The 12,461-nt window shown below is 53.5% G+C and overlaps 1 protein-coding gene across 8 annotated transcripts in view; it reads right to left on the bottom strand.

Annotated features, from left to right (window-relative positions):
• Positions 1-12,461, bottom strand: part of MICAL2 (microtubule associated monooxygenase, calponin and LIM domain containing 2) — a 153,879-nt gene that overhangs the window by 6,548 nt on the left and 134,870 nt on the right. For 6 of the 8 annotated variants that reach the window (XR_009545679.1, XR_009545680.1, XM_060177161.1 and 3 more), the window contains 3 exons: positions 2,884-2,991; positions 1,772-1,958; positions 120-208 (listed from right to left, as the gene is read on the bottom strand). Coding sequence is in view for 6 of the 8 variants with exons in the window: in XM_060177161.1 (XP_060033144.1) it covers positions 120-208; positions 1,772-1,958; positions 2,884-2,991 (384 nt within the window). In the remaining 2 variants the exon portion in view is untranslated. The remainder of the gene's footprint in view (positions 1-119; positions 209-1,771; positions 1,959-2,883; positions 2,992-12,461) is intronic. The other 2 variants (XM_060177163.1, XM_060177164.1) reach the window with 1 other exon arrangement.

Below are 12,461 nucleotides of genomic sequence, written 5' to 3' on the forward strand. Positions count from 1 at the left end.
CAAAGACACTCTCCACACCACACCCTGAGTTGTCCGTCAATCTCCATTCCTCCAGGCTCCGAAACCTCGACCTAGAGGAGCCTCTGGAAGCCTAGCGAGGTCCCACAGAGCACACGTACCTTTCTCTGTTGCTTCAGCTCTGCTGGTCTCTTGCGCTGCTTGCTGTTGGTTTTGCAGTGAAGGAAGTGAGGCTTGCAGTAAAACTTGCCTGTAAAAGACACGCACGCAAACACAAACGGACACGTGTACACAGTGATTTCTCCTCTCAATCAGGGCTCTAGCAGACCTCGACTTACTAGGACCCAGAAAATGCCAGCCCTAAGTCTCGGAGGCCTCACATTTTTGGAGCCTTTGTTGGCGACAGCACAGGAGGCGGGAGTTCCCAGGGCTGGGGATGGAACCCCCAGATCACCCCCAAGCCAGACCGAGGCCAAGTCTCTACCCAAGGCCAGGCCGGCAGTCACAGAGCAAGTGGACAGCTCTGAAACTCAGCGTTATCCGAGTCCCTTTTGTTTTCCGGGGCCCCGGGGAGGTAGGGTGTGGGTGGGAGAGGAAAGGCTCAATGCAGAGGCAGCAGTGGCAGGGAGGGAAGGACCCAGGGGACACACACGCTGGGACACAGGGCACCTTCCAGAAAAGCCTCCTTTGCTCTGTCACAGCAGTGGTGGTGATCACAATGACATTTCAACACGCGTAGGACTCACAATACACTGGGCGCGATTTCTAACGCTGCCCGTGAACTAATTGTCGGTCCCCACAACAAGCTCGTGAGCGAAGTTCAATCACTGCCCTTGTGTTTACAGCTGGGGAAACTGAGGGAGCCCGATGGAACAGGGACTGCAGCAGAAGCTAGGTACCTGGCCCACACGACGAAGCCAGCCCCGGTGCTGTCTGGACGTGAACTCAGGCAGCTGGGTTCCAGACCACAGAACCCAAAGCTTAGGACGACAGACATGGCCTCTCCTCACATGGCAGTGCACATGCCAAAGGCTGGGCGTTAGGAAACAATGATCCGGGGGCCGGGCACCCGTTTAAGCACACATAGTATGAAGCCAAGGACCGCACAAGGATCCCGGTTCGAGCCCCCGGCTCCCCATCTGCAGGGTGTCTGCTTCACGAGCTGTGAAGCAGGTCTTCAGGTATCTGTCTTTCCCTCCCCCTCTCTATCTCCCCTTCTCTCAATTTATCTCTGTTCTATCCAGTAAAATGGGGAAAAAATGGCCATGGCCACCAGGAGCGGTAGACTCATAGTGCTGGCCCCGAGCCCCACTGATAATACCCCCCCAAAAAAAATTAAAGGAAACAATGACCTGTCCTGAGTCCTTCACTGGTGACTTCCAGCAAGTCAACTTTGCAGAGCCTAGGCTACTCCTAGAGCAACATTCATATCCCCCCCGCCCCTTAGAAACAGGATCACTGGGCCCGGGCGGTAGCGCAGGGGGTTAAGTGCACATGGTGCAAAGTACAAGGACCAGCATAAGGGTCCCGGCTCTCCACCTGCAGGGCCGTCACTTCACAGGGGGTGAAGCAGGTCTGCAGGAGTCTGTCTTTCTCCCTCTCTGTCTTCCCCTCCTCTGCTGGGCTCAGGTTCCCTGTTCTCAGTCACATGGGGGCAATAGAGAGCAGAGGCTGCTAAGAACACTGGCCCAGCTATGCCTGCCAACAGGGCCCGGCGGCCCTCCTCTCCCTGAGCAGCTTTCCTGGTGACTCCGCACTCCCTGGGAAGGAGCAGGGTGTCTGGGATGTGTGTACCCGCCTCCCCGGGGGCTACCTTCCTCGCCGTCAAAGGCGTAAGCGGACAGTCGCAAGGAGGCGTCGCAGAGGCTGCAGCGGAAGCATTCTCGGTGGAAGGAGTGGCCCTCGGCGCTCAGCTGCTCCATCACATACACACGCTTCTTACAGAAGTAGCAGGCGCTGCTGCCGCCCAGGTTCACGGAAACCGTCCTTCGCAGAGACTCCTGGGGACACAGGAGAGAAGGGCAGTGTGTCAGGGCTCCCCGCGTGTGTTCGAATGCCGAGTCCGGCCCAAATGGCAGGGACCCACGGACGCCTGTGTCTGCGGCTCCAGTTCGGCAGAAGTGCGGGTGACAGACATGCCCCTGTGAAGACCTGGACCCTGCAGGGGCTGCTGTTCACTTTACTCCCAGGGAGAGAAGGCAGCAAGGTGGGCCCCGTCCGTCCGTGAGGCCCTCACTACGGCTGCTCTGGTTTTGAAGTGGGAGTGACATCCCCCGGCCTGACACGGAGGTCACTTCTTAGACACATGCTTGTCTGGTTGTGCTCTGCTCTGTCTGTTCCACTGTGGCTCAAGTGTGAGGACACAGAGGATGTTCTGTGCGCCCTGCCGTGGTCTCGGGCAGGCCAGCAAAGTGTGGCATGCGAGCAGTGCAGAGAAGGCCAGGCAAGAGGCTGGGTGAGGCCGGAAAGAAGTCAGAGAGATGTCAACCTGGGCCAGTGGTGCCCGTGGCACCAGCATGGTCTGGCAAAGGGGGCAGTTTAAAGCATGGGCCTGTTTGCTCCACTCACTGCTGAAAGTTCGGTCTAATGCCAAGAGCCACTCAAGGCTAAACACTGCAGGGACTGTGGCCAACTGTGGGGTCCTCTCCGGGCCTTCTCTCTCTCTCCTCCTGCCCTCCCCCCCCCCCAGATGACACAGAAGACACGCTGCCCTGTGAGGTGACCTGTGCCAGAGCCTAGTGAGGCTTGTCTTTAAGACAAAGTATCCTGCATGGAACCTCTGCTCTGATCAGCCCACTGACAGGCCCCATGGGAGAGGCGTTTCTGGGGAAGGGCAGGGCCCCTCTCCTCGGCCTCCCTGTCCGTGTCCTCAATGGGAAGCTGGAGCCAGTGCCTGTGGTTCTGGGCTGAGGGTCACATCCTTACCACATCTGGAGAGGTGCTGTGGGCCTTGGGTCTGTGATCATTCATGTACAGATTGACCAGGACTTCCGCCGCTGCCCCTATGCCGCTGGACACTTTCCCTACCGTCAGCTACCCGAGAACGGAGGCAGAGAAGACAGAGACAAAGGGAGAGAGGCCAGTTAGCTCCATGGGGGAAACAAGAGACAGGCTGGGTGTGGGGGAGGGCCCCACACCCACATGCAACCAGCACCCACCATCCCAGGAGAGGAGGGAGAGCAGTCGGGAGCAGGAGGAAGGCATCTTGGAGATGGAGAAAAGCACAATAATTGAACCCTGTGCCCTCAGGGAAATGAGGCGGCTGGGCAGGAAGGCAGGCTTTCTTTTTAAATTTTTTAAAAAATTGTTATTGGATAGAGACAGAGAGAAACTGAGAGAAAAGGGGGAGGAAGAGAGGAAGAGAGACAGAGAGACGCTTACAGACCTGCTTCACCATCTGTGAAGCAACTCCCCTGCAGGTGGGGAGCCGGGGGCTCCAACCGGGATCCTTATGCCGGTCCTTGCGCTTCGCGCCCTGTGGGCTTAACCTGCTGCGCTACCGCCCGATTCCTGAAGGCAGGCTTTTAATGTTCATCCAGCTCCTCCTTTCACTCACAGGGAGGTGGGTCCCGAGAGAGGGAGGAGATAGCCAGGTAAAGAACTGCTGGACTCAAGATTCTGCTGGGGCAGCAGGTGCCTTCCTGGGATTTTTCTCATCAGGGCTTGGGAGCCCCAAAGTATTGGTCTGTGTCACACCTGTGCAGAGGTGTTCTCCCAAAGCCCAGGCACTCACTGGAGAGACCACAAAGGAGGCCAAGAAGTAAGGGGCTGCAGACAGACAAACGGCCTCATGTGGCCTTTTCTCCTGCCCCTTTGTGAACCTGCTCTGTGAGCCTTCCAGGGAGCTGGAAGGGGGATGCCACGGTGCTCACGCATCATCACTGCTCCCTGAGCGAGAGGGCTGAGACCGAGTGCTGGGACTGGAGGTGCAAGTCCCTCTGGAGATGTTATAACCGCTTAGCTAGTAGGCTCTGTGGTGCACAGCTGCCCTGCACTCCTGACTTGGGGAGCGATCACTGGAGCCCTGCAGAGGGGCTTTGAGGTGGCCAACATGTAGGCATTTCATCTCAGCACCGGTCACTGGCTGGGTCACCTGTCCAGGGCACCCAGGATGATCGCCACCCCTGGTCCTTCATTATGGGGTGAAAGCTTCCTTGCCCAACCAGAGGGATCCCTCCTGGATTTGCCACACTGGGGCTGTGCCTATGCCAGCACTTCCTGAAGAGGCCGCCAGGAGACCAGACAATGGGCCTGTTCTCTCCAACTGTGTGTGTGTGTGTGTGTGTGTGTGTGTGTGTGTGTTGGGGGGACTTGTCGCAGTGCACACACAGAAGCATCCTGGGCATCTTCTGCTGCCCAACACCCACCTGAACACCAGCCCCTGACAGTGAGGACTTGACCAGTGCTAGTTCAGTGCCTCTGCCTACTGCCCCCTCCCCAACTCTCAGTGGTGAATCACTGGGCCTTGCCTTGCCTTTCCTTTCTTTTTAAATTTTATTTAAAATTAAATAGAAGTTGAGAGGGAGGGGGAGCTAGGAGGGGGGAGAGGGGGAGAGGGAGAGAGAGAGAGACCTGTAGCACTGTTTCACTGCTTGTGAAGCTTTCCCCCTGCAGGGTGGGGGGACTGAGGCTTGAGCTGAGGCCTGGGTCCTTGTGCAAGGTATTATTTGTGATTAACCAAATGTGTCACCACCTGGCCCCCGCCTTTTCTTTTTAAAAGCTTTACTTCACGGTGACCTGATACTCCCAAACACAATAACAAGAAATTACTAGAAATAGGACAACCCCACCCCACACACCCTGTGACACTGTGTGGTAATATCCATTAGTTCTCACTCTGCAGGCCGAAGGCCAGCCTGACTGAGGCCCATAGTTTGAGAAGCACTGCTCCAGCAGACAGCACTGCCTGGCCTCCAGGAAATTGAGAAAAAAAGAGCAGCTCGACTCAGAGAGAAGACACCAGAGAACGTTTCCCAGCGCCGGCCTCGGAGTAAGCTCCAGAGGGTCTCAAAAAGGAGTCAGGGGCACTGAAAGGCTTGCCACGTGCATTCCTGGAGGGGAGCTTCCAGCTTGGCTGGGAATCATGTGGGTACAGCCGGGCATGTGGGTGACACAGCGAGAACTGACTGTGTCTTGGCCACTTGTCCCGAAGAATTGGGCATACTCTGGTGCCGCTTTCTGTAGCGTTCAGTATTCTGGAATGGTGACAAGGGAGGATGTTTCTTAGAACACCTTTCTCCCTTTGAACTCTAATTAATTACCGCTGGAATGACCGAGCACTGCAGGGGTAGCATCTCACACTGCATGATGCTAACATCTCACCTAGCCTCTGCCCTTCGGTGAGTCTCAGCTTCCTCGTCTGTAAAATGGGGGACTGCCACCCCGTTCTCACAGGCCTACAGGGAAGAGTGACAAAGAAACTGGGCTGCAGCCGGTGTGGTGCTGGGCTGCCAGCAGCACGTGGCAGGGCAGGAATCCGAAGCCCCCGGTGTGATGCCACGTCCCCACTTTCTGGGATTCTCCTTCCCTCCTTAGCTGGTCTTTTCTCTAGTGAATCACTTCCTCCGCTGGGTTCCCTCCTCTATGTGAGTAAGAATGGTGGGGTACTCCCAGAAATATGTGTGCCAGTCCCCTTCCCAATTCAAACCAGATTTAAACCAATTCAAATCAGATTTAAACCAATTCAAACCAGATTTTTTTTTCAGGGGCTGCAAAAAAGGGCTGACTGTCTGCAAAAAAGGCCGTGTTGTGGCTTGCATGCAGATGGTGCCTGGATATTGGCGCTCTGCTCCCCCTCCCCACTCAGGCCTGCTCTCCACAGTCATGACCTTTCTTATTCAACTCTCTAGTCCAGGCACAGCACACCTGCTCTGACAACAGAGGCAAGCAGGCTCCTGGACCATTTGTGTCCTTACCATGGGAACATTCCTGCCCCCAGGCCTGGTACTCAGCCGAGAACACCAGGTGTCTGGGCTGTGTTGTTCCAGTGTTGGGCCACTTGTGACCACGTGACCTGTGTGAGAACTAGGAAGTGCAAGGGGCCGGGCAGGGGTGACAGCAGGCCTGCCTGACCTCAGACTGAGGACTCCCAGGTGGGGAGGCTTCTGCGATATGGCAGGGAGAGTCTTGTGGGTGCCCTAGGATGAAAAGCATCCTCTCTGAGTGGTAGGTCAGACACATCAGAGAACAGACAGGCTGCAGGACCATAGTCCCCAGACACAGGCTTAGGGCAAACAGAAGGGATGCCAAGGTCTGAAACCACCCTGTGTGGAGGGTCCAGAAATGACACCTTCAGAGAAGAGGTGAAGGCAGACCTCCTGGACTGGGACCGCCCAGAGGGAGCTAATGTCTGCACGTTTATTTATCCCTTGGTGACAGGCACTGGGCTGCTGACCTTAGCACTGTGCCTGCGGGGCCCTGTGGATGGTTCTTAGAAGAATTCCTCTTTGCTGAAGAGGCGGCTGAGGGGCAGGGAGGAGCTGACTCCCCTGAGGTGAGTCCTGTTCCTCAGTGACAGGAATGCCCATGAAGACCTACAGGCGAGTGAATAAGGCCTTCACTCAGGAGCCAACATGCATTTTAAGCCAGTGAGAGTCCCCCTAGAGCTCTCCTCCAATGGAGAAACAGCACATTCACCAGCTACTGCAAGCACTCCACACAGGCCGGGCCCGGCACTGTTCACGCATCCACCAGCAGAGATGCTATCCTCTCCACTTTTTTCTTTCTTTCTTTCTTTTTTTTTTTTTTAACAATCTGTGTTTTTTTCTAAGTTTTAACAAATATTTATTGGGTAGAGACAGTCAGAAATCAAGAGGGAAGTGGGGGGAGAGAGAGGGGGAAAGAGAGAGACAGAGAGACACTACAGCCCTGCTTCACCACTTGTAAAGATTTCCCCCTGCAGGTGGGGCCCAGGGGGGGTTCGAACCTGGGTCCTTGTACATTGTAACATGTGCGCTCAGCCAGGTGGGCCACCACCCAGCCTCCGGCCTCTCCGTTTTTTTAGGCTGGAAACAAAGGCTCTGAGACATGTAACTGGTGTGAGGTCATGTAGTGAACAGTGTGTGCCTTGAGCCCCGAGCGGCCCCAAGTCTGCATCCGTTTGGTTGCTGAGGTCCTCTGGTCCTCTGCAAATCAAAATGCTGCAGGCTGCGTATGGTATCCACAGGCCACCTCCAAAGGGTTGCCTAGTTCTTTGTCGGGGACTGGGAAATGGACAGTGAAGCTGGAGGTGGCCTTGAGCTCCTAGGGTCAGATGAAACAAAGGCAGACTGACAAACCAAGACTGTCTGTCTAGGTCTCCCTGGCACACAGATCTCTAGAGTAGACCGTGCAAGTCCAGTTTTTAAGCAAACACCCCAAGGGGAGAGAAACGTCTATTTGTGATGCACATGGCTCTTCCGAAAGGCAGAACTGAGCCACAGCCCCAGTCCAGGGAGGCCGCCCTTCTTACTCAGCTTTGCAGAAACTCAGCCGCCATCTTGTTCTTGCAAGGACCCATCAGCCCTTATGGATCTGCCTGCCAACACCCAGGTCCACTGGAGAAGGAATTACAGAAGCCAGAACTCCCATCTTTTGCAGTCCCAAAATTAATTCTGGTTCATACTCCCAGAGGGAGAGAAACGTTACGGGAAGAATGACCAGAGGGCTCTCAACTCCAACTCCATCAGGACCCGGAGAGAGAGGAGGAAAAAAAAAAGAAGGGAATTCAGAAGGTGTAGGTGTTACTTAGAAAGGAAGAGAGGGCAGAAAGGGCAAGTGTATACAGATATAGAAATAATACAGTTGTGTACAGTTATAGAAATAATAGTCAACCCCTATCTGCAACCTTGGGAGAACTGCTGTAGTTTCCAGCACAGGGAATGGGAAGCAGAGCTCTGGTGGTAGGAATTACACCTGTTATCTCATCATTTTGTGAATCAATACTAAGCTATTGATAACATTTTTAAAAAGTAAAGAAGGGAGGCAACCAGTGGCACGGCTATTTACAAGATACTGGGTACTGTACAGCAAACCCTAACAAAAAGACTTTTCAAAGGTAACCCAACTACCAAATAATGTGATGATAACATTAAGTATCCATAATGTGATGATAACATTAACTATCGATTGTCTTTTTGAACCTAAGACAGCAGGAACCTCACATCTCCACTATAGAGCCTCTACTTCCCCCAGTCCTGCAACCTTAGGATAGGGACCACTTTCCCGCATGCCTCTCCCAATCCATATCAAATAATATTGCATCTGCCGATCACAACCTAATCAACGCAATGATTGCCACCTCAACATGCTTCAGCTCAGACTGTGTCCAGAGACTTCACGTGTGGAATGACAACCCTTTAGCTTCATTACTTGGGTGAGACCTTTCCTTTCATAGCATTCTCTAATTTCATCTCAGGTGGTTCACTTTCTAACAAAGTCCCAAAACCTAGATATACACCAGTTTCTGTGAGAGAGAGCATATGTTCACACGTATCCATAAACTACTGCAAAATATATACCTGAAAGCAGAAGTACACTAGAGTTTGCAGTGAGTACCCCCCTAACACTTCCTCTCCACTATTCCAACCTCTGGGTCCATGATTGCTCAACAATTTGTTTGGCTTTGTATGTTAACTCTCTTTTCAGCCACCAGGTTCCAGATGCCATCAGGATGATGGCCAGGCTTCCCTGGACTGAAGACCCCACCAATGTGTCCTGGAGCTCCACTTCCCCAGAGACCCACCCTACTAGGGAAAAAGAGAGGCAGACTGGGAGTATGGATTGACCAGTCAACGTCCATGTTCAGTGGGGAAGCAATTACAGAAGCCAGACCTTCCACCTTCTGCAACCCACGACCCTGGGTCCATGCTCCCAGAGGGACAGAGAATGGGAAAGCTATCAGGGGAGGGGATGGGATATGAAGATTGGATGGTGGGAATTGTGTGGAGTTGTACTCCTTCTACCCTATGGTTTTGTTAATTTATCCTTTCTTAAATAAAAAATAAATTAAAAAAAAAGTAAAGAAGGGCCCAGGCAGTAGTGCAGCGGGTTAAGCACACGTGGTAAAAGGACTTGTGGGAGGATGCCGGTTCGAGCCCCTGGCTCCCCATCTGCAGGGGGGTCGCTTCACAAGCTGTGAAGCAGGTCTGCAGGTGTCTGTCTGTCTGTCTCTCCCCTCTCTGTCTTCTGCTCCTCTCTTGATTTCTTTGTCCTACCCACAATAAGAACAGCAATAACAACAACAATGATAAACAACAAGGGCAACAAAAATGGGGAAAAAATGGCCTCCAGGAGCAGTGGATTCTTACTGCTTGAGGCAAAAAATGAATAAATAAATAATAATAATAATAATAGACTCTCCCAGCCTCAGTGAAAGACTAGCAACATGCCAGAGACCAAATGGGCAATGTTTTCCCTTGTTGAAGAAAGAAGCTCTCTCATGGTTACTGATACCAAGACAGAACCGACAGTCTGAGGCTGGGATGAGTCAGATGGTTCCGGAACACTGACTAAACCTGATCTCTTAGTAAGAGCCTTGAAATATTATGACTGCAGTCAGGACCAAGGCCCTACATGAGAGAACCTCAGGTTCTCTGAACTATGAAGACCAAACACTCAGCAGCATCACCGACTAACCAGGGGGAAGAAACTCCAGTCTAAAGGGAGAGAGTCTGAAGGCGGAGCCCAGATACATATGTAGGCATGAGTGAGTGGCCTACATGCCTCAGAACAAGAGTGCCACTCTGCTCCGACCTCCGGAGCCTCCGAATCAGGACAGAGACAGAGACCAGGGCTGGAGCAGACGCACTGCCTGCCAGCAAGTTGCCAAGGATCAGCCTCGGTTTCCACGCACGTTTTTCTCCTTCTGATTCCCCTGGAGTAGAGCAGACTCGGGCCACGGAGCAACCAGAGCCTTGGCCTTTTAGAATCAGTTGGGAAGAAGCATCATAGCCCCGAAGAAGAGAGAGAGAGAGAGAGAGAGAGAGAGAGAGAGAGAGAGAGAGAGAGATACCGTCTCTCTGCATGGCGCCAGGACTGAATGAAGCCTTCATCACCTGCTCTGCTTCTGGGTGGAGCTAATTCCATCCTCAGAGGAGGCCACAGCTCCGTGAGGAGCCTCCTAGAGCGGAATCAACACTGGGGTGGAGAGGGGAGGGGAGGGGTGGGGGAGGGGGAGGCAGGGCGGTGCACACAGTGTCCTTGCTCAGACTGCTGGGGACTGGAAATTCATCAGTCCATTTCTACTGCTCAGCGTGCCCACACAGTTACAACAGCCCTTTTAACCAGGGAGAGGATAAGGCACAGAGAGGCTCACCCTATGTCCCAGGGCGCACTTTCTGAGAGCTCCCTTATCAGGTCAGGTCTGTAAATTAACAAGTTTGACACCTGTAAAGCAGCTCGATTAAGCCACCATCTGATGACCCTAGCCAGCTCAGGAAATGGGAGAACAGGGCAGGGTGTGACTGTCCCTCCAGAGCCCGAGAGAGACAAGAAACAAAGTGACAGTAAGGAGAACGGGGCCAGAGGACACAGGGCTAGTTGTGCTCAAGCCAGCCCCCACCCCCACCCCTGGCAGTCTTCCTGGGGCCATATGCAGAGCTTTGCATGTACTCGGCTCTGGGCTGGGCCCTCTGACAAGGCCGCTGCTCACGCTGTCCCCTGGGATCTGATTGAGGAGAGAGAACACTGGGGCAGAGTCTGCGCGCGCGCGCGCGTGTGTGTGTGTGTGTGTGTGTGTGTGTGTGTGTGTGTCTGTCTGTCTGTCTGTCTGTCTGTCTCTCTACTGCTGTCTCCACTTCCTCAGAAAGACCACCCATCAGACTCCCACTCCACTCCCCACTTAAGATGGTTAGCCTAACCCAGCACACTAGGCCTCTGCTTCCTGTTCTATTTTTTCCATAGAACTAATGTCAAGTCAGCTAACACTGCATAATTGACTCAGCCGTATCAGTGTTAATTGCCCATTTCCCTGCTAGGATACAAGCCTCATCAGAGCAGCAGCGTCACCCCGGCTCTGAGGCCTGTTCCCGGAGCCCAGGTGCCTAACGCCGCACTAGCTTGTTGACTCAGAGAACAATGCTGGCTCATCTGGAAAACCCAGTGGAGAAGCAGCTGAGGGTTCCGGAGCTGTGACAACGTGACCAGAAGTGTCTGTGCCAGACCCCAGTGGCCCCACATACACCCGGGCAGGCTGCATCTTGTCATTGCCTAAAAGCAGTCTGAAGCCACGCCGGGCACATGAAGTCGGCTGGCTTTTCTTTCCCCTACTCTGTTCTTAACACCAACGAGCAAAAGGGAGCCAGATCTTCCAGGTGGAAGCGAATCCTTGACCAGCTCCACTCTCAGTGGCCAGCCCGTTGCGGGGCTGCTGCGTGGGGTCCTGGAGAAACCAGGCGTGGAGTCGACCACCCAGCGGGAGTGCAGCCATGCCTATTTGGGCCCAGGCGCCCCTGCAACTCTCGCCAACCAGTCAAGAGTGCCCACAGCCTGTGTCCATAACAGGAAGTCCCCTCCAGGGCCGGGCCCTCTCTTGAACTAGGCACAAAGGCTGCTCTGAAGCCTGGACAGTGGCGGTGAGCACGCAAACTCCAGTCCCACTGCACGGCTCACTATAGCACGAGGCCCCGGAGTCATTCACTCCCCTTGGATGAGAGAATGGTGGCGGCAACAGGCCAGGAGGCTGCGTCAATGCCATCCAGTGGTTCTCTGGAAACAGGGCTATTAGCAGTGGAGTGTCCCCACAAAGCCCCTTATTGCCCTTCCCTGCACACTGGCGTGGGGGTGTGACAGTAGTTTAAAAAGTTGGGCTCAGGCAAAAATGACTAAAGTCATGGGCTCCTTGGAGCATGTCTAAAATAGACTTCCTAGCTTTCTTCCCACATGAAGACCCCTAGTTCCACCTGCTCTAGTCCTACCTTTGAGATCCTATTTATTAAACAATTTGTCCTGCTTTACATCTTACCACCTTTGAGCCACCAAGTTGCAGATGCTACCATGACACTATCCTCACTTCCCCTGGCAGAGGACTTCACCAATGTGTCCCTGAGCCCCCCACCCCCAGCCCACTATGGAAAGACAGAAACAGGCTGGGGGTGTGGATCCACCTGCCAACACCCATGTCCAGCGGAGAAGCAATTACAGAAGCCAAAACTCTCACCTTCTGATCCCCCAAAAAGAAATTTGGTCCAGACTCCCAGAGAAGGATAAAGAATAAGGAAGTTTCCAATATAGGGGAAATGGGACAGGAAACTCTGGAGGTGGGAACTGTGTGGAATTATACTCCAGTTATCTTCCAATCTTGTTAACTCCCCCCACTGCAGTTTTTTTTTATATATATTTATTTTCCCTTTTGTTGCCCTTGTTTTTTTAATTGTTGTTGTTATTGATGTCATTGTTGTTGGATAGGACAGAGAGAAATGGAGAGAGATGGGGAAGACAGAGAGGAGGAGAGAAAGACAGATACCTGCAGACCTGCTTCACCACCTGTGAAGCGACTCCCCTGCAGGTGGGGAGCCGGGGGTTCG

Source organism: Erinaceus europaeus, chromosome 17 (genome assembly GCF_950295315.1).
Source record: "Erinaceus europaeus chromosome 17, mEriEur2.1, whole genome shotgun sequence".
NCBI lineage: Eukaryota > Metazoa > Chordata > Mammalia > Eulipotyphla > Erinaceidae > Erinaceus > Erinaceus europaeus.